General features: G+C 39.8%; 2 protein-coding genes across 3 annotated transcripts; both read left to right on the top strand.

Moving 5' to 3' along the window:
- Positions 1-3,182: 3,182 nt before the first annotated feature.
- LOC109881435 (brain-derived neurotrophic factor) lies at positions 3,183-11,580 on the top strand. Its single transcript, XM_031831084.1, has 2 exons — positions 3,183-4,781; positions 10,669-11,580. The coding sequence occupies exon 2, from the start codon at positions 10,690-10,692 to the stop codon at positions 11,497-11,499; it is 810 nt and encodes a 269-aa protein (XP_031686944.1). The 5' UTR covers positions 3,183-4,781; positions 10,669-10,689; the 3' UTR covers positions 11,500-11,580.
- A 2,076-nt stretch (positions 11,581-13,656) lies between these two features.
- Positions 13,657-18,747, top strand: LOC109881443 (protein lin-7 homolog C). 2 transcript variants are annotated; one of them, XM_020473574.2, is made up of 5 exons: positions 13,657-13,794; positions 15,058-15,176; positions 15,686-15,757; positions 15,832-16,041; positions 18,376-18,746. In XM_020473574.2, the coding sequence occupies exons 1-5, from the start codon at positions 13,758-13,760 to the stop codon at positions 18,541-18,543; spliced, it is 606 nt and encodes a 201-aa protein (XP_020329163.1). In that variant the 5' UTR covers positions 13,657-13,757; the 3' UTR covers positions 18,544-18,746. The 2 variants fall into 2 exon arrangements, with proteins under 2 accessions (XP_020329163.1, XP_031686945.1); XM_031831085.1 differs by lacking the exons at positions 13,657-13,794; positions 15,058-15,176 and adding an exon at positions 15,194-15,327 and having other exon boundaries at positions 18,376-18,747.
- The last annotated feature ends 3,277 nt before the right edge of the window (positions 18,748-22,024 follow it).

Here is a 22,024-nt window from a genome sequence, read left to right on the forward strand (position 1 = left end):
TGGTGTGTGTGTGGGTGTGTTTGTGTGTGTGTGTCTTTGTGTGTGTGGAACAATGAGGTCCGATGAATTGCATCTGTTTAGAAAATTATATTTACAATCAACTCAATTCCGTTCTTACATGTAATTGATTAAAGAGAGTGCATTGTACTGAATGTGCTCAGAAAAATAGATGTAATTGTAAAAGCATTTGTTGTGCATGCATATTATGCATATATGTATGTACAGTAGCCTAATTAATATTTGTATTCAGCATAACTTTGAGATGTCTTATGTGGTAGAGTTGGACTCAGGATACCTGCCGAAGAGTGTTTGAATATGGAATGGGGTGCTGAGCTCTACCACTGGTTGGCTTTCCACACTCTTTTGATATTGACATCAAGTTGGATGCCTCTGTTATGGACAGGGAGGGGCGAGCGACTCATTTACCTTACCTATTGAAATACTTAGGTGTAGTGCTCAAATAAGAGCTCAGCTTAGATCCTCCAGACATTCTGGGAAACATTTCTGTGTCTGTACATTTCATTTGTGTGAGTTGGTGCTGCAGTCAATTTGATGAAACAAAGTGTGTGTTTTTGTTGTTTTGTGGTTTGTGTGTGTGTTGTGTGTGAGTGAGTGAGTGAGTGGGTGAGTGAGTGAGAGAGAGAGAGAGAGTGAGAGAGAAAGATATATGAGACTTCTTGCATATTCCCCCGAACTGAGTGAGTGAGTGAGTGAGAGAGAGAGTGAGAGAGAAAGATATATGAGACTTCTTGCATATTCCCCCGAACTGAGCTTGTTATGCCTTATGCATTTTCTCATCCAGGTGTACCCACAGGGTTTGGGCAGTATATACATAGACAGACTAGAGTTCAAACTTACCATTGGTTCTTAATAACACTATAGCCGGATATTCATTATGTTTCATGGGAAGCAGAGAAAGGGTTAATTGTACCCTGAAGTGTGAATTTTGATATAGAGTAGCTAATTCTCAGCAGATATGCTTATGATGCCCAATTTGATGCTCCCACAGAGCCTTGTTATTCTATTGTCTGATTACTTCCAAGAGGTATCTTCTGAAGGTGTCTTAATTGAATGTTCATGTCACAGTGTGGATCTTGGCATCGCTGACTTGTCAGAATTATGTCACATTTGGCAAGAGAAGATGTGAAAAGATGTATGCCTGTGTGTAGTGTCATCAGTGTGGTTTTAGGCATCTGGTCAGTGAAGAGCAGGTATAGGGTGCCACAGTGTGTGCTTCTTGTGTTCGCTAAGTGAAGACTATCATGTTGTCTTTAACTTCAAAACGTTATTCAATATTTCTAAATGATTTGTTTATGGACTTCAGAACCATCTGTTTAAAAGTTTATGTCTGTTTTAGTTTTTACAAGTTTAGTTCACCCAAAATACAAAATTAAGTTCAATGTTCGCTCACATTGAAAATTGTGTAAAAGCTGGAGAGAGTGTATATTCCATGCTTCAGATTTCTGGTTACTGCCATCATCCCATATGCCCCTAAGATAACCTATGGGAGTGAACAGGGCTCCATCACCATGCTCTAAATTGCATGATCAAACTACCTCATAGTACCCTTCAAGTAGCCTAACTTTACGTGTTTATATAAAAAAAATCTAATTCATCATGCTGCCCTTTTCTGAGTAGAAAATAGTTCAGTGGGTAATAGAAAGCATGAGTATGCCACTTCTGTCCAAGGATTGTAATGTTATGAAAGACGTGAAACAAGGAAATGTTGGCTTGCCACACCATTCATGGTAAAGCACCCATCACTCTTGAGAACTCCTTTTGCATAGCAATGACACTTTTTGACAAAGATAACCCTAGTGGGAGATGTCCCACACTTAACCTCAAGAATTATGTATATTTACTGAAAAAGGATTGGTGATTGTCTGAAATCTTTTATTCTGAAAGTGGCATGCTGAAAGCCAGTTTGGTTCACTGCTCAACATAACATAGGGGTCTTATGTTAGCATGAGTGAGTGTGTCTGAGTTTTAGTTTAGGGGCAGCAAGTTCTGATCAGGCACCCAATGTAACCTTCATCAGACACATAGTGTACTGTAGGTGCAAGGGCTGATCATTAGCAATGACACGTATAGTATAGCATAGGATAGCATTGCATAGCATAGCACAGCATGGTACTCGGTATTGGCTAGCTCTTTCTGACTTTGCTTTAATAAGCGTGACCCAACTATGCATTTTAAATTCAGTTGCGATGCACTTGATTTCAGACACGCTAAACGTCATTTTGAAGTTCTACACACAATGCAAAATAATCTCCTCAAACAAACTCTCTTAGGTAACAAGTCTCCTGAATTTACCACTACTTAGAACGCCACCTTGCATTGTGCTGTATTTGCAGATATGAGAGAGACCATGTTGTTGTTCTTCTAATGAGATGCCAAGTGATTTATTTATGAATTACCTTGTTGGAACAGCCCCCGTGCAAGCTTCTTTTTTTTGGAGTCATGTCGCTCAGCGATTGCTGATGCAACTCTTTGTCATCCAGAGTTTGCCCTCGCCTACTGTGATCCTTCGGGGAGGGCTATATTCATCTTGGCATGTCCCCAGGTGTGTTGGAGGTGGAGTGAATCACAAAACAGGTGTGAGCATTCAATCCCATACTGCTATATGCCAAGTAAGAACCATCCACCTCATTAACTTGTACAGAGAAGAATCACGATGGCCATATAGCAAACACATCACAATAAATCTTTCATTGGAGGAGGTTCAAGCCACAAGGACAATGAGCTGTTTCCTTCATTTGACTGAGGTTGAGCCCACAACCTTTTCTCTTCATCACTTGACTTCTCTAAACATCCACTGGATGCTAAAGTTAAAAGCTTTAGTAATTTAAGTGAGACATTTGTTTTCCTTTTCCAAGTTTATTGATTCAAGCCTTATTGAACACTGCTGGGATCTTCAGAAGAACGTGTACATTTTCTTGAGTATATATCTTTAATATTGAGAAGCCTTGCATTTAATGATAAGACTTTTGCTTTCATATGATTAAGTTATGTGTTATGAGAAGTTTACAATTTTATGTTAGGGGAAAAGGGAATGGAGGCAATTGGTATCATGGCAAAAAGTGTCTACCAGTAGGCTTTCCGCCTGCATAGATCCCAACAACTAGGGCATGGAATCTTCTCATTATATGGGTTGCCTGGAAGCGGCGCTGTTCGGTAGCTCTAGTTCGCAATCAGCGATCAGTCATTCACTTCGCGCAAATCGTGGTGCTGTCCGCGGTTCTGAATGTTTAGTATGCGGCGCGTTGATAGAGGCGCTGTCCGTGGTGCTGAATGTTTAGTTCGTGGGCGCGCTGACCACAACACTGACAATGGTGTTGTTGTTTTCTCGAGCTGATCGCGGCGCTGTCCATGTTGCTGAATATTTGTGCACTGGTATAATGGCACAACGAGGGATTCCCACAGATAAGTTAAATGTGCACGCATGATTATATGTCAAGTTGGATAAAGGCGTCTGGTATATGGCTATTTTGTATTGAATCTGCGGCTTCTTCAATTTAAGTTACAATAATTTCGAGAGCTAGCCTATTCAAATGCTTCTTTGTCTTACCTTCGGACATTCCCTGAGATGGTTATATCTACTTGTAACCCATAGTTTTGTTGGTATAACATACATGGCATAGCCTACCTATGGGATCTGACGATAAACCATTTCAAAGGCTCCGGAAAACGAGGTCTAGCTAGGCAGGCTTACCTTTTGCATTTATAACACATCTCCTGGTCTATACAGGAGCATTTCAATGTATCCACTGCTAGTCGTAAGTAGACTTAATCAATCCCATACAGAATATACACTTAGTTATAACACGTTATACACGTTATATAACACACATTGAATGTATGATTCTGTCCAATTTCACAACTAAAGTAACAGTGCTCTCTAAAGAAATGCCATATTTCTGGTAAAATGCATGGAATAAGAATCTCTATTTTTGGGTAGGGTATTGGTTTTCTTATTTTCATGATTTATTTGGGATTTTTTTAAAGACCAACACACACACACACACACACACACACACACACACACACACACACACACACACACACACACACACACACACACACACACACACACACACACACACACACACACACACACACATATATATATACCATATAAGCCTCGGACATCTTATCAGATCTATTCACCACTTATCATGACACGCAATGTAGCCACATGGCACAGAATCAAATGCGTTATTATTTTTTTATGAACAGTACAGCTACAAAAATATCACATCTGATGTCAGTGAAACACGGAAGAAAGATCCATGGCCAATCCCTTCTTTATCCCACTCCCATCTGTCGACCAAAGGCGTATAAAAAGCATGATGAGAGCTAGGCCTGCTTTAGGACTCTGGTAACGGTGTTTGGTGGCAAGCAACCAGTCAGCCAGCGGAGAGTCACATGCTGCAACGTCATTATGTAGTAAGTTACTGTAATTGCAAGGGATACAGGCGTCATTTCAAGCTCAAGAGGTCTCTCATCGCGTAGTGCCGTCGCGGTGCGGCGTATAGCATGCAACCCCTTCGGTTTTAAGCGATCTCCAAAGGAGCCGTGCAGCCATGGGAGTCCATTACCTCAACCATGCAATTTCCACCATCAATAATTTAATCTATTTGCTCCAAAGCTGAAGAGATATCCTGAAGCTGTCGGACAGTACAGGGAAAATATAGCTTAAGTAATTACACAGGGGGTTGTCCAAAACATCCCAGATGACACTGTCCTGTTGAATGGTCTCCTTTACGATTGGGCAATAAAAGGTATGTTTTTCTAAACTTTTTTGATCATGTTCGCTCTGCTGTGTCGATGCTCGCTCGTTTTGGAAGTGGGGAGATGTTTTAAAAGTATTGTAATCAAGTTGGGGATCATGCAGGCGCACCGACTTTGTCGCAGTTTGAGAGAGGATACGTGTAACTCTATCCTCTTGTTCATGAATAAAAAAACGGCGTTATTATGCTGATTGAATTTCTAATAGGGACCACGAAAGAGGTCAGTGGAGGTAATCATTTAGTTTTCTTATGTATTTAGCTGATTAATTAATGCGAAGGGTTGTACATTTAGCCATGTTGGCTATTGCCACTGTAAGAAATAGGCGAGTAGGCTACATTGCCTACCAACATGGGCTGTAGGCCTATTGTAGATTATTCCTTTAAACCCATAATCCATAAATGCAATGCATTTAAATGTTATGTTAAATAATATAGCATCGTAAATCAGATAACATATATTTTTAATATTCTGTAAATTGACTATCTTTTCTAAAAATAAAAAAGACAGGTTTGTAAGCAAATTATGAAAACAAAAGTTTGATGTAGTCATTAATTAAGACTTTATAGGAAACTTGAGACCTATGCTCAGCTATACCCTGCAGTGTTGGTCTAGCTCTCTCTTAATCCGGATAACCTCACAAGGAAAGGCGAGGATGAATATACGGATTTTAAAACGAATCCCTACATGGAGCAGTCGCGAAAATATCAAGGAGTACGCGGAAAATCCACAATGATGACATTTTATACGCTCTAGGTCGAGAACAACCCAACGGCGCCGCGATACTGCTGTTTACCAAGTAAACCTTGTTAATGTTTGGTGTAGAGATTTTTTTTGCTTTCAGTCTGAGATTGTTGCTGTTTTGTAGTGTAGGCTAGTTTGTCTCGAGACATTGCATCAAATAGCTCTGAAAGTAGGCTCCACATTTGGCACAGACTTGGAAAACTAACTAAATATGAATTAATGCCATTCGGTTAACACGATTTTCTTCTTGTTAGTAACCTTTTGCTTTTTCAGTCTACAAGTGTTCATGTTTTCCTTTTTGACTTTGTTATCGCCTTAAAGTAAGTAAGTGTGTGTGTGTGTGTGAGAGAGAGAGAGAGAGAGAGAGAGAGAGAGAGAGAGGATGTGTCTTAAGAACATTTCGTGGTCTAATACGCCACCTAGCGCAAATATATGGAAACATCTTGACACCCGTTTTAAAGTAGGACTAGGTCTAGGTCTATTGTGCTGCTGTTGCCCCTTTATCTTATTATTGTTCGCATACACCACTTGCAATCAAATTCCAATCAACATCGTTTTAAGATACTCATGATTTATTTAAATATGAATATGTGCAGTAGGCTAATAAGCTAAATTGAGCACTGTTGATGAAAGGCATTGTCTTCAAGACATGTCTTTCATCACGTTGCTAAATGTAATTATCCTAAGGGTCTATATAAGGGCTATTCAATGGTTGTAAAAATCCCAAAGAGAGCACAGAGTACTGGGCTTGTTGACCTATGTGGGGACACTGTCTGACAGTGTCAATAAATTAATTCACATGGAATGTAGACCTTATGTTTGTTAATTAATTAAGATGGCCTACACTGGTATTACAGGCTAGCAATTGGCAACTTGTAATTTTGACAGCCAATGTACACATAATAAAATATTGTTAGGCTGTAGTTTTGAAGCAGTTATCATTTTACCTGTGTGACCTGGTTGGCAGTCACTTTGACAAGCTAGCATGTTGCACCACTAATTAGTAAGTGCAACTTATGGGTAGACATGCAGGAAATGTTGCACTTATTAGAGTACTAAGTTTATCAGGAGGTGGCTTAAGTATGAAGTGGGTAACCTTTGAATATTATGATATTGTTATATATAGGCTATTCGACCTGTCTTTTGTAAACTGCCACATTAATGACACTCACTGGTTCTTTCCAGATGAAGTGTGGGAGGACAACGCCCACATTGTCTGTCAATGGAAAATATGCCACTTGGGCCTTCATGATCTACTGGAACATATTCCAACAGTCTTATCATGTCTTGTTTTAAGTGGTCATTACATTTATTTTATGATTCTTATCCATTCTATTTCAAGATGCTATTTGCAAGTGTCAGATAGGGAGCAGATCTCTCAAAACAGGCTTCCACGTTGTTTCTTGGTTGCATCTGTTAGCTATTACTGGGGGGAAAAAAGATAATGGCCTTACATTTGTATATTGTGACTGAGTCCTCTAGTATGTTTCCAAAATATATAGTTCATATAAATGAAGCATTATCTTTTCGGTAGGTTTATTTGGAGCACATCCAAAGGTCATATTTTAATGGACTGGATAGGAAAACATGTTGATTGGTGTAGCTACAGCACAAGCTGATGTACATGGATCTTGGATCATCTGGAGACTGGGTATTGTCCCCTTCGTAGTGACTTACTTGACAATGTGTTTTCAAAGTGAAAACATAAAAAAGAGAGGTGTGTTAAGACAAGAATCGTGAGAAAATTACTCTTTGAAAAAGAAAGTTAGTATGTATTGCCACAGACAATTTGCCCACATTCATGACTGTGTAAGTTAAGTGTAAGTGAAATATGAAGTCATATGTTGTCATGTGCTGAGTTTTGAACATGGTTGAAACACCATTGTGTTTGTGAATCCACTCCAGCATCTGTCAAAGGGAGATTTTTCATTATAATCCCCACCTGACACGAAGAGCAAACACTGCAAGGCACCATGCTTTCTCTAAACCCAACCGTATAGCTGTGCCTGCCTCTCTCACAACAATTGAACAGGTGCTCATCTGAATGTGTCATCGTAAAGCCCTGCCACTACGTGGAAATACGCCAACTTTTATCTATGAACGTTCTGAATGCACCAAATGCAACTGTAAAGGACTGATTTTATTTATGGAATATTGATATTACGGAATACATGTTATGGCTGGATAGAGTGTGGAAGGTTGCTTGTTCTCTTCCACACCCATACTGTACATATTCAGTACATGATAATTAAATAACACTGCACTGATTACCTGGAGATAAAAAAAAATCTTGACTGTAAAATCCAATTCAGAGCTGAAGATATTCTCAAATCTAATATATTAAATGAAAACATACCAGCCATGGTGAGAATCACTTTTACTTTGGTTTGAATTAGATAGGTCTCAGAGAGTACTGTTATTCTGAGCCAGTCCCACAGCAATGAAGTGATTCATCGGCTAGATTGCATTTTAACAGGATGTTGATTGAGAGCATAAGCCATATTGATTTTCCTGATGGAAACAGGAAATAGCCGAGTTAGAAATAAAATTATTTGTTGTTCCCGGTGTGAGGAGGCCCAGAGGACTGGCAGGCAATTGCACACTGATGAGTGGCACTGCCCCCAAAACACCTCCCCTCCATCCTGTCCCCTATGGAGACCTGGGAGAGACGTCATCTGTGGTTGTTATGCTGCAAAATGACGCCTGCACTGACTCCCCACCCCCTGTTACTGCAATTTAGCCCCAGTGATCCATCAGGGAAGAAGGACTACTACATCTGCTGCAGCATCTTCTACATGAAGATGGACCCCCAATCAGTTCATGTATCAGTAAACAATGTGATGGGATTTCAGTCCATGTATTTCTTTCCTAGATCATTGGGGCAGCCTAATGACTGGATTTGACAGGTCACAGGAACACTTTATAGGATGATAAAGGATTACCTCCAATGAATGATTATTTTCAAATTACAATATTGAGAAAAGGTTGGAATGATTTCCTGCTCATCTATGTTTGCTTGGCTGCATTTTGTCTCCAAGGTTGTTTTGTCGGTAAGAGGAAAGATGCCCCCATCCCCCTGCAAACACGTACAAACCAAGCCCTCCCATCCTCTCCTCCTCCATCCCCTCCCTTCTCTCTAACACACACTCACACTCTGGAGAAACACGTCACTGAGCTTGGGGACTCAGCGGCTCATTAAGGAGAAGGATGTGATATTCTCAATCGAGACTGTGAGACTCCCAGCACGCCTATTTATAGATGCAATATCTCTATGGCAGTCACCGTGGCGTTGGCTAATCGCAGCCGTGGCCCCAGACACCAATTAAGAATGAAACAAATGCTTTTTAGGTGGGGTCTGCCCCTCCCTTCTGCTAAGGTCTTTCCGTCCGCTACACTGCCTGGTGGGGGAGCGGATCTGCTTGGAGCGTATTCCTGCATCAGGTCGGGACACAAGGAGGGCGGCATGCAGAGTGCAGTCAAAGCCCTGCCATGGCTATTTTTAAATGCCCCCCCTCGGGAGAGCAAGAGCTAGGTTTCTCATATTGTGGTTGTTTTCATATGTTTGACTCTGGGTCTGGGATGTCCGTGGATATGTTGAATTGCTGTGACTCATAGGGCATAAAGGTAAGAGATGCTATTGTGAGCTAGGGGTAAAGGATGAGGATGCGGGTGTGTTTGTATATTCATATATTTTGGCTCTGTTGGGCCCTTTTGGCGTTTTTTCCCTTGTAATGTCTGTGTACCAAATTTATGTGAGCAGCTGTACAGAGTATTCATCTGATAGAAGGGGTACGTGAGTGTGTCAGGATGCAAGCACATTACCTCTCTTCACTTCTCTAACCAGTACTTTACTGACTCTCTCTCAGTCTCTGCTAGCGCTACTGCTCACTCTCAGCATTCCTTTATTTAAACATCTCTATGTCCCTTAATAAATCCTGCCCCCAATTTGACCCTATCAAGTTTAGCATATTAATGGTAATATTACAACAAATATTGGTTGCCTTTTACAAAATTACACAAAATAAACAGTCACTTATCTGAACCTAGTCAGAAACATTCATGTATTTAATCAATCAATCGATCAATAACTCCAAATGTGGTGTGAAGTCAGGCTAACACATGAAACGTGTTAGGCTACAATACATGACATTGGATTGGAAACATGATATAACGTGCCTGTTCAATAGCTAAACTGAAAAAAAGTATTCAGGCCACATAGCGTTTATGATACAGTACATGCCATCCAGGGATTACAACATCAAAATATTAAAATAATAATAAAATAATTATGATTATGGTGATGATGATGATTATGATGAAGACATACTGTAGTTTCCTTATCAGTTTAACGTAATTGTTTAAAAAAATGGTTGTTATTTGTCGTTGTTGAAGAGAAAATAATGATATATTGGGTTGCACTTCCTAGTAGGATGGCCCATTAGGAGATAATTAGCTAATGCTCTGGCATTTAAATCATGATGCCTAGCCACTCCACTCCCAGTCTGAAAGAACTTGGCCTCAGTTGAAAACGCTGGTGTCAGCAGCCCTTAATGTTGCTTCTGGGGCCTTTGTGGGAAATATTGTATGGGAAATATTGTATGGGTAATGAGGAAACAGAAAAAATGGAAATCACAAGAACAGCACAATCGGTTACATGCGCAATTAATTCAACTAGGTCTAGGTTGTTATTTTTAAAGAGGTCCAATCCAGAAAAAAATATCCAATCATGTATGATAATTACTTATACCTTTATTTTCAAGTTGGCCAAATAGTAGTGGGCACTCACGGTGGTGTCAGACTGCTGGCTTTCTTTGCAGCTAGAGGAGAAATGTGATACTCTGGTAGTAATGGGGGGAGATGGTAGGCGTGCATCATCTAATGGTGCTTAGTAATAGCTGAAAGGAACACAATTAGATTGTGATCCAACCTTGAGATATTATGGAATACTGTAATAATGAGTGTATTATGTACAGTATTTTGTATAAGCACACAACTCTGATAACTCAATGGAAGAAAAGTGTTGATATATTATATAATACATAATATAGCTACATATTATTATATACCTATAAGTTGCACTAACATTTCATCCTCTCTCCCCTCTCATCCCTCTCTCTCCACTCTCTCTCTCTCTAGTTCCACCAGGTTAGAAGAGTGATGACCATCCTGTTCCTTACTATGGTTATTTCATACTTCAGTTGCATGAGAGCTGCTCCCATGAGAGACGCCCCGGGTATAAGGGGCCACCGAACGGAAGGCTACTTGGGTGCTGCAGTGACTGCCGGCCGGGGCCACGGGACTCCACAGAGCGGGGGTGGGCCGGGCCAGCATGGGGGACTGCCCTCGCTCACAGACACATTTGAGCAGGTGATTGAGGAGCTCTTGGAGGTGGATGGAGAAGCAGCTCAGCTGGGGCCTGGGGCTGACAAGGGCCAGGGAGGAGGGGGTCCTTCCTCTGTGGTCACCACGGAGACCAAGGATGTCGACCTGTATGCATCGCGGGTGATGATCAGCAACCAAGTGCCTTTAGAGCCACCGCTGCTTTTTCTCCTGGAGGAATACAAAAACTACCTGGACGCCGCTAACATGTCCATGAGGGTACGGCGGCATTCTGACCCGTCGCGGCGTGGCGAGCTGAGTGTGTGTGATAGTATTAGCCAGTGGGTGACAGCTGTGGACAAAAAGACAGCGATTGACATGTCTGGGCAGACCGTTACCGTCCTGGAAAAGGTCCCTGTCCCCAATGGCCAACTGAAGCAATACTTTTATGAGACCAAATGTAACCCTATGGGGTACACAAAGGAGGGCTGCCGTGGAATAGACAAGAGGCATTATAACTCCCAATGCAGGACAACCCAGTCCTACGTGCGAGCGCTCACCATGGATAGCAAAAAGAAGATTGGCTGGCGGTTTATAAGGATAGACACATCATGTGTATGCACATTGACCATTAAAAGAGGAAGATAGTGTATATAATGTATAGATTTTATTGAGAGTTTAAAAAAGAGAGTAAAGAGAAAATATCTATTTGTATATATACATAACAGGGTAAATTATTCCGTCAAATGAAAATTTTATGGACTGCATGTAAAAAAAGATGAAGTTTATACAGTAAAAGTGATACTACAGTCTATTTATTGAACATATTCATGACCTTGTAAACAATTAAAAAAAGATCTGATCAGTCATTTGCGCCCAGTTTAAATTACTATATCACATTCCTCAAGACATTGTGGTTTGTTTACGTTGCCAAGAATGTGAGAAAGAAGGAAAAGAGCGATGAGGATGAGGGAGAGGGTGAGGACGAGTTCCATTAAAAAAAACTTGCATGCTGCTTCAATTGTGAATTGAGAATTTGTCCACCTAAGAAAAAGGATATGATACCGACCAAAACATTCCGTTTACATACTCAACAGTAAAAGGGTTTTCCTCCTCAGTACTTTATCTGTTTACTGTTCTAAACTTCTCAAGGTAATGTTGGAATTACATACTATGTCAAGGTGCTGTTGTCAAAGCTTTGCTGTTTATTTTTTTATCCCCACCAGAGGACAAAATATAAGAATATATATATATATATATATATGTAAAATTTATTCATTGACATATGTTTCTGGATTAATATAATTCATTTTGTATGTTGTGAAGTTGTTTGCAATATTAAATTGAAATATTTGAAGAAATAAAAATGACTATAGGCAACTGAAAAACAAAACCAATGTCAATAAAGTTTGAACCCTACATTTCTAGTTACACTGCATAAACATTAGATGAAAACATGGACAGATGGACGGCCAGACAGATACATAAATACCTACCTTCCTACATGCATACCTACCATCATACCTACCTACGTACATGCAGACCAGAGGAGGCTGGTGGGAAGAGCTCGAGGAGGACAGGCTCATTGTAATGGCTGGAATGGAATAAATGGAATGGTATCAAAACATATGGAAACCGCATGTTTGACTATGTTCCATTTATACCATTATGGGTCCAAAATGGGTCAATAGTCTATGTCCTCAGTTTTGCCGTTATGATAAGGTAACACAGTTTAATACATAGTAATGAGTACTAGGCCTATTACAATGAGCCCATCCTCCTATAGCAGACAGACAGACAAACAAACAGACAAACAAATAGACCAGATAGATTTTAATTTCACCAGCATTAGCTTGGTTATAAAAGCCTCAATATATACTGAACCAACAACACAAAGAATCAGAACATATAGTAGGCCCATAAGCCCACGTCGTATAGCCTAGGCTACAAGCTGATCCTTGATGACCTCTGAGAGCTTGATGATGAGTACATTCAAAAGTTTTCAATCCTGAAGACAGGATCCTTGACTGGTGAATTCCTTGGATGGGCCATCTCAACTCTGTCCCATCGACACAGGTAGGTGTCCCATGCCTAGAAATGGAGGGACAACATTCTCTCACAAAGGAATACCAAAACATGCCTAATTGTGATAATAAGAGATAACAATAAAAGTGCATTCAAGGTATATTCCGTACGATTTGCACACACAAATAGCACTTAAATTATTTCATATATATCTATAGTACTCAGAAAATTGCATTTTCTAAACATCATTTGAGGTATCCTTCCAAAGTACAGGCCTACATAATGTGTTTACAAGTCTCCTATCACAACAAAAACATTAAAAAAATGGGTCAATAGTCTATCTCCTCTATGTCCTCTATGTTGCCGTTATGATAAGGTAACATAGTTTAATACACAGTAATGAGCCTATGTAGTGTTTCAGCTCTCAGAAGGCAAATTCCTTATTGCTGTGAGAAGTGGAAATGAATCAATAGAAATGCATACATTATGCAAGCACTGACAGAGATCAAAATGATGGCTTAAACATATTGAATCAACATTGTAGGTTTACAAAGACATTTACAAACAATTCATTTTGGGTTATGAATAATGATCAGATAAGACATTTTAATAACTATACGTTAAAATCTATAATTTAGATAACCATTGAAAAACTGTAAATATTGCAGGTTATACATTTAGGATACCACATTTTCTAAAATAGATATGACTTCTCAGTTTCTCCCCCATCGTGGATTGGGCACATTGACCGTATATTGCGCCGATTGCGTGTCCTTGACGCAACAACAATCCCCGTCAATACAGCTCAAATCTGTTTATCGCCGAGTGGATATTTTGCCAGCCTGCTAATTTCTCCCGAACAGTGCCAGATTTGGGCTATTATGGCGTCTTTGGGGGAACCTGTTCGACTGGAAAGAGGTAAAACGTCAAACAACACAGATCGCTTGATCAATAATAATGGTTAAAATTATGAAAATACACACGAGCCAAACAGATGGCTGGCTAGTTAACGGTAGCTAATCTGGAATTTAATTTAGTTAGCTAACGTTAGCCATTTAATTTTGAAATAACTAGCCCAAAGTACAATCATCTCTCAAAAGTCGAAAGAAAAATAGATTATTCCAATATAATCGCTTTAGTTTTAAGAAAGACAGATGGGCTGAGTTGCTAATGTTGTAGCCAGCTAACGTTAGCTGATTTAGATAGCTATCCTCTAAGGCTGGTAGTTTGCAGTGGTGTAAAGTACTAATGAACAAATACTTTAAGGTACTACTTAAATCGTTTTTGAGGGGTATCTGTACTTTACTATTTATTATTTTGACAACTTTTACTTCACTACCTATCTAAAGAAAATAAGTACTTTTTACTCCATACATTTTCCCTGACACCCAAAAGTACTGGTTACATTTTGACAGGAAAATGGTTCAATTCACACACTTATCAAGAGAACATACCCTGGTCATCCCAACCGCCTCTAATCTGGCACACTCACTAAACACAAATGCTTTGTTTGTAAATTAATGTCTTGAGTGTTGTATTGTGCTCCTGGCTATCCATACATTTAAAAAATGGTGGCGTGTGGTTTGCATAATGTAAGGAATTTGAAATGATTAATACGTTTACTTTTGATATTTAAGTATATTTAAAACCAAATACCAAAACCAATAGACTTTTACTCAAGTAGTATTTTACTGGGTGACTTTTACTTGAGTTGTTTTCTAAGGTATCTTTACTTTTACTCAAGTGCGACAAATGGGTACTTTGTAGCTTCCTAGTAATGTTAGCAGTTGCACCCAAACAAAAGTTCAGCGTCCAGTATGTAGCTAGCTGTAGTTCAGTAGCTAGCTAGGTTAGTTTGAAAATGTTGCGCCCGAAAGCCCGGACTGTTACTTGCAGTCCTGATGATACAAGTCCCTGTCCATTGAATTCTACCATGTGTTTACAAACATTGTGATGAAGATTTGGTAATGATCAGCTATGCCTGCATCATAATACCCTATGCATGGACAGATTTACTTCATCAATCTACAAAATCAAAAACCAACAGACTCCATTACTCTTGTGCTGAAGTGTTAGATCCTCTGCCTCAAGCAATTATTTCCCAATCCAAAGTCTTTAAATCGATGTCAATTATTGGTAAGATCTCTGACGGTGGGTGGTCTCCATGTTTTCTCCCCACAGACATTTCTCGGGCCATTGAATTGCTTGACAAGCTCCAGAGAACAGGGGAAGTGCCACCCCAGAAACTGCAGGCACTGCAAAGGGTCTTGCAGAGCGAGTTCTGTAATGCTGTGCGAGAGGTGAGCTGTGACAATGCCATTAAATGCCCATCACACCCTTCAAAGTTCAACTCAAATTATGTGGCCAAATCTGGACCTCAAGGCCAGAAGTACTGCTGATTTTCATTCTCCCCCTCCAATAAGTGTGACTGATTCAGACCTGGGGCACCAGGTGAGTGGAAAAAAAATAATCAGCAGTACTCTAGACCTCCAGACTCGGATTTGTGTACTTATGTGAGATGGGGCTGATACAGACAGGCCTATAAAACATGAATTGTTTGATTGCTGCCTATAGTCTAGTTATTTGATTTCAGATATAAGATTTGTCATTCCTTCAATGTCAGTGTATAGTGTTGTGATTACGAAATAAGCTATCCAGTTTGAGGATTAATTAATAGCTTGGAACCCTGGACAGCAAGAACTACCAGGATCTCCATTTTTAACATGTCAGACCTTTTGACGGAAGTAATTCAGCTTTGCAGTTTGCATTTGACTAACCTTCTTTCTGCCTTTTCTAAACAACTCTGTAGGTGTATGAACATGTGTATGAGACAGTGGACATTAACAGTAGCCCAGAAGTCAGGGCAAATGCCACAGCCAAGGTATGTCACAACAACAACCAATATTAAACAACTCTGTAGGCAACTCTGGGTTAACAACTTCTCTTGTCTTGTAGGCCACTGTTGCAGCGTTTGCGGCCAGTGAGGGGCACTCACACCCTCGCGTGGTGGAGCTGCCTAAGACAGAGGAAGGACTTGGCTTCAATATAATGGGAGGGAAGGAACAGAACTCTCCTATTTACATCTCACGCATCATTCCTGGGGGAATCGCCGACCGCCACGGGGGCCTCAAAAGAGGCGACCAGCTTCTTTCTGTCAATGGGGTGGTACGTGTTGTTTATGCAGTCTCTGGTTGTGTCCGAATACCCATACTTGCGTTCTAAATAGTAGGCATTTTGGGAAGGCGAAAAAGAAAGTTTTGTAGAATGTGCAATTTCGAAAATTGAGTATGCTTTAAAAATTCCAGGATGTCATACTCATTTTGGCTTTTTGTTTAGTAGTATTTGCTGCACTTGAGGAAGAGAATTGTATTTCGAGGCCCACGTGTGTCTGACAACAGCTGAGGGGACAAGCTGTACCAAAATAAATTAATGTAGGGAATCGACACAATTGCCCATTGTAGGATGAGCCTAGTATGCTGTTATATTTTGAGCATATGCTCTCATTATGATAAAACACTGGTTTAGTTAAACAGACAACAACAAAAAAGTGTCCCTTGTTTAGTGGTTTTACGCATCATCATGATGATGTGGCAACAACTTGCTTTTTGAAAAGTTCTATATCTTGAAAACTTGATTGCTGACATGCAACACATTTTGGGACTCTATCAACAGTGGACTAATGAATAAAATGTATACTTTTGAGTAGATTATTCCTTTAAGCAATGGTTCCAGGACCAGAATACAGTTGAAGTCATAAGTTTACATACACTTAGGTTGGAGTCATTAAAACTCGTTTTTTCAACCACTCTACAATTTTTTTGTTAACAAACTATAGTTTTGGCAAGTCTGTTAGGACATCTACTTTGTGCATGACACAAGTAATTTTTCCAACAATTGTTTACAGACAGATTATTTAATTTATAATTCACTGTATCACAATTCCAGTGGGTCAGAAGTTTACATACAGTAAGTTGACTGTGCCTTTTAAAAAGCTTGGACAGTTCCAGAAAATTATGTCATGGCTTTAGAAGCTTCTGATAGGCTAATTGACATCATTTGAGTCAATTGGAGGTTTACATGTGGATGTATTTCAAGGCCTACCTTCAAACTCATTGCCTCTTTGCTTAACCTCATGGGAAAATCAAATCAGCCAAGACCTCAGAAAAAAAATGGTAGACCTCCACAAGTCTGGTTCATCCTTGGGAGCAATTTCCAAATGGCTGAACGTACCACGTTCATCTGTACAAATAATAGTATGCAAGTATAAACACCATGGGAACACGCAGCCGTCATACCGCTCAGGAAGGAGATGCGTTCTGCCTCCTAGAGATGAACGTACTTTGGTGCGAAAAGTGCAAATCAATTCCAGAACAACAGCAAAGGACCTTGTGGAGATGCTGTACAAAATGATCTATATCCACAGTAAAACGAGTCCTATAACCTGAAAGGCCGCTCAGCAAGGAAGAAGCCACTGCTCCTAAACTGCCATAAAAAAGCCAGACTACGGTTTGCTACTGCACATGGGGACAAATATCGTACTTTTTGGAGAAATGTCCTCTGGTCTGATGAAACAAAAATAGAACTGTTTGGCCATAATGACAATCGTTAAGTTTGGAGGAAGAAGGGGGAGGCTTGCAAGCTGAAGAGCCCCATCCCAAACGTGAAGCACGGTGGTGGCAGCATCATGTTGTGGGGGTGCTTTGCTGCAGGAGTGACTGGTGTGCTTCACAAAATAGATGGCATATGAGGAAGGAAAATTATGTGGATATATTGAAGCAACATCTCAAGACATCAGTCAGAAAGTTAAAGCAAATGGGTCTTCCAAATGGACAATGTACCCAAGCATCCTTCCAAAGTTGTGTCAAAATGGCTTAAGGGCAACAAAGTCAAGGCATTGGAGTGTCCATCACAAAGCCCTGACCTCAATCCTACAGAAAATGTGTGGGCAGAACTGAAAAGGTGTGTGCGAGCAAGGAGGCCTACAAACCTGACTCAGTTACCAGCTCTGTCAAGATGGAATGGGGAAAAATTCACCCAATTTGTGGGAAGCTTGTGGAAGGCTACCCAAAACGTTTGACCCAAGTTAAACAATTGAAAGGCAACACTACCAAATACTAATTGAGTATATGTTAACTTCTGAGCCCTGGGGATGTGATGAAATAAATAAAATCTGAAATAAATCCTTCTATCTGCTATTATTCAGACATTTCACATTCTTAAAATAAAGTGGTGATCCTAAGTGACCTAAGACAGGGAATTTTTCCAGGATTAAATGTCAGGAATTGTGAAAAACCTGAGTTTAAATGTATTTGGCTAAGGTGTATGTCAACTTTGGACTTCAACTGTATGTATTATGATAAGTACACAGTATGCAGTTTAATTAAATAGCAGGCAAGCCAGATTTCTGACATGGCTACTATCAATATACATTTATCATATTCAGTCACCTAATTTTGTTTGTTATTTAAATTGATCCTCCTTTTATCTCTTTCTTTCCAGAGTGTGGAGGGGGAGCACCATGAGAAAGCTGTGGAGCTTCTCAAAGCTGCCCAGGGCACTGTGAAGCTGGTGGTCAGGTACACTCCTAAAGTCCTTGAGGAAATGGAGTCCCGCTTTGAGAAGATGAGGTCTGCAAAGCGCCGGCAACAGAACAGCTATCCCCAATAGTGTTTTTTCATCACTGGCACGCAATTCCCTCATCTTTCACCCTCTTCCAGCCATCTGTCCCAGTCACAATTTTAACCTTCTTCTAAAACTTAGCACACTAAGTTTTTAGTTTAGATCCACATACAGTGGGGCAAAAAAGTATTTAGTCAGCCACCAATTGTGCATGTTCTCCCACTTAAAAAGATGAGAGAGGCCTGTAATTTTCATCATAGGTACACTTCAACTATGACAGACAAAATTAGAAAAGAAAATCCAGAAAATCACATTGTAGGATTTTTAATGAATTTATTTGCAAATTATGGTGGAAAATAAGTATTTGGTCAATAACAAAAGTTTATCTCAATACTTTGTTATATAGCCTTTGTTGGCAATGACAGAGGTCAAACGTTTTCTGTAAGTCTTCACAAGGTTTTCACACACTGTTGCTGGTATTTTGGCCCATTCCTCCACGCAGATCTCCTCTAGAGCAGTGATGTTTTGGGGCTATTGCTGGGCAACACGGATTTGAACTCCCTCCAAAGATTTTCTATGGGGTTGAAATCTGGAGACTGGCTAGGCCACTCCAGGACCTTGAAATGCTTCTTACGAAGCCACTCCTTCGTTGCCCGGGTGGTGTGTTTGGGATCATTGTCATGCTGAAAGACCCAGCCACGTTTCATCTTCAATGCCCTTGCTGATGGAAGGAGGTTTTCACTCAAAATCCCACGATACATGGCCCCATTCATACTTTCCTTTACACGGATCAGTCATCCTGGTCCCTTTGCAGAAAAACAGCCCCAAAGCATGATGTTTCCACCCCCATGCGTCACAGTAGGTATGGTGTTCTTTGGATGCAACTCAGCATTCTTTGTCCTCCAAACACGACGAGTTGAGTTTTTACCAAAAAGTTATATTTTGGTTTCATCTGAACATATGACATTCTTCCAATCTTCTTCTGGATCATCCAAATGCTCTCTAGCAAACTTCAGACGGGCCTGGACATGTACTGGCTTAAGCAGGTGGACACGTCTGGCACTGCAGGATTTGAGTCCCTGGCGGCGTAGTGTGTTGCTGATGGTAGGCTTTGTTACTTTGGTCCCAGCTCTCTGTAGGTCATTCACTAGGTCCCCCCGTGTGGTTCTGGGATTTTTGCTCACCATTCTTGTGATAATTTTGACCCCACGGGGTGAGATCTTGCATGGAGCCCCAGATCGAGGGAGATTATCAGTGGTCTTGTATGTCTTCCATTTCCTAATAATTGCTCCCACAGTTGATTTCTTCAAACCAAGCTGCTTACCTATTGCAGATTCAGTCTTCCCAGCCTGGTGCAGGTCTACAATTTTGTTTCTGGTGTCCTTTGACAGCTCTTTGGTCCTGGCCATAGTGGAGTTTGGAGTGTGACTGTTTGAGGTTGTGGACAGGTGTCTTTTATACTGATAACAAGTTCAAACAGGTGGCATTAATACAGGTAACGAGTGGAGGACAGAGGAGCCTCTTAAAGAAGAAGTTACACATCTGTGACAGCCAGAAATCTTGCTTGTTTGTAGGTGACCAAATACTTATTTTCCACCATAATTTGCAAATAAATTCATTAAAAATCCTACAATGTGATTTTCTGGATTTTTTTTCTTTCTCATTTTGTCTGTCATAGTTCAAGTGTACTTATGATGAAAATTACAGGCCTCTCATCTTTTTAAGTGGGAGAACTTGCACAATTGGTGGCTGACTAAATACTTTTTTGCCCCACTATATATTATATTTCTACCTTTTCTACACCCTACCCCTGTGACTTCTGACACCACAACTCAAGGCAAACACTAGATTTATCATATTTCTACAAGTAGTTGGTCATTCACGCTTTACATGTGCATTACATTTTGGGCTGACATATTGGATGCCTTTTGAGGACCTATGAGACCCACAACAGAGGTTCATTGATTGAAGAGATGGTATTTATTTATTTTAGTACAGCCTTTATAATGTGCCTCAGGGCAAAATAAATGTATTTAAACTTGTACTGTCATTCAAATTACCCTCATTTTCATTTGGGTATAAAACTAAGCTCAGATGATTTAACACTTCAATGCCAGTTTACTAAGCATTTGCAGGAATGCAAACTTCACACCTGCTATTTTTGAGAGTGAAAAGAACTGGTAGTAATAGAATACATTTGGGATATAAGAGGTATAGAGTATAGAATATATTCTCGAAGGAATTGTGTGTAAATTTATATAGACATTTTGTGTTTACCAGTATATGAAGGCTAAATGGAGACGTTATGTTTCACCATGGTCTCTTTTTTGTTTTTTTCCCTCCTGAAAATAATACGTGTGAACGTTTTGGTAGATCTGTGTTTAGTATTCTAATCTTAAATTGTTAAGGAATTAAATAATACATTCTCTGGATTTATTTTTAACCTTGTGCTGATGTTTTTACTGTCTTACAAGCTTTAAAAAAATATTTTGCTGTCTCATAAAATATTCAGCAACTTCTAGCTTTTGCATCCCATGAATCATTTAGAGCCTTCAAATGTGTAGGTTTACAGTGGACTGGGAGAAGGCTTACTAAGCACAGCATCTGTCTATTAAAATTCAGATAACCGTTTCCCCTTATGACAGTAATGGGGGGACAGTATACAATTTTGAGACCTGAGGCAAACCTGACATTTTAAATATTTAAAAAGAGCAAATAAGTCAGAACCTTTCGAAACCACAGGGGTATTTCATGAACAGGGTCAGTGGATTTTGAGATTCCCCAAGAAAGCTGCATTCCCATAGCCATTTTTTTCTCTAATTTCTTTGAGTTATTTTGCTCTATTCACACATCAACAGTGTGGCCAACTCATTCAAAGTGGGTTTACAGTAGGTCAGCCAACTTGTCGCAGCGACGACACAAATGACATTGTTGTCCAACACAAACTGACGTTTCCAAAAAGCTTAAGCGAGAAAAAGACAATTGCACTACCACCAGCATGGTTGTTTGAAATAGGGTGCTACCTGCTATCTTTCAATGCAGGTAAACCCTTTATTGAATGGCATTCATCAAAAATGCATGTTATCTACTGGTATGTGAAACCCACCTTCACTAATACAGTTTAAAATAAAGACCAATAACGTTGCTATGTTGCTGACTTACAGGTTTGAATGATTACTTGTTGACCTATAAAATTAGGGACATGTCCCATTTGGGTGAACTATCCCTTTAAGATGTTAACTTAATTTGGCATCACTGATTTCAATTCCAGATATGTTATTTTTCACCTGAATAGTATAGTTTGTATTTCAATTTTATGGTCACTCATGAATGTACTGTATAATTCCAGTTATATTGATAAAATAGATTTACATTTTTGCTGAATTGAATAAAATGTATTCATCTAAATCATGAAACATTTTGTATTTCATTCACAAGTTTTCTTCACTTCATAAAGAAAATATTCTATGTTCTATTCATACTTTTAAACAGATGTGTAAAATAAACAAAGGCTTAACAGATTTGGCAC

This window comes from Oncorhynchus kisutch, linkage group LG8 (genome assembly GCF_002021735.2).
Source record: "Oncorhynchus kisutch isolate 150728-3 linkage group LG8, Okis_V2, whole genome shotgun sequence".
NCBI lineage: Eukaryota > Metazoa > Chordata > Actinopteri > Salmoniformes > Salmonidae > Oncorhynchus > Oncorhynchus kisutch.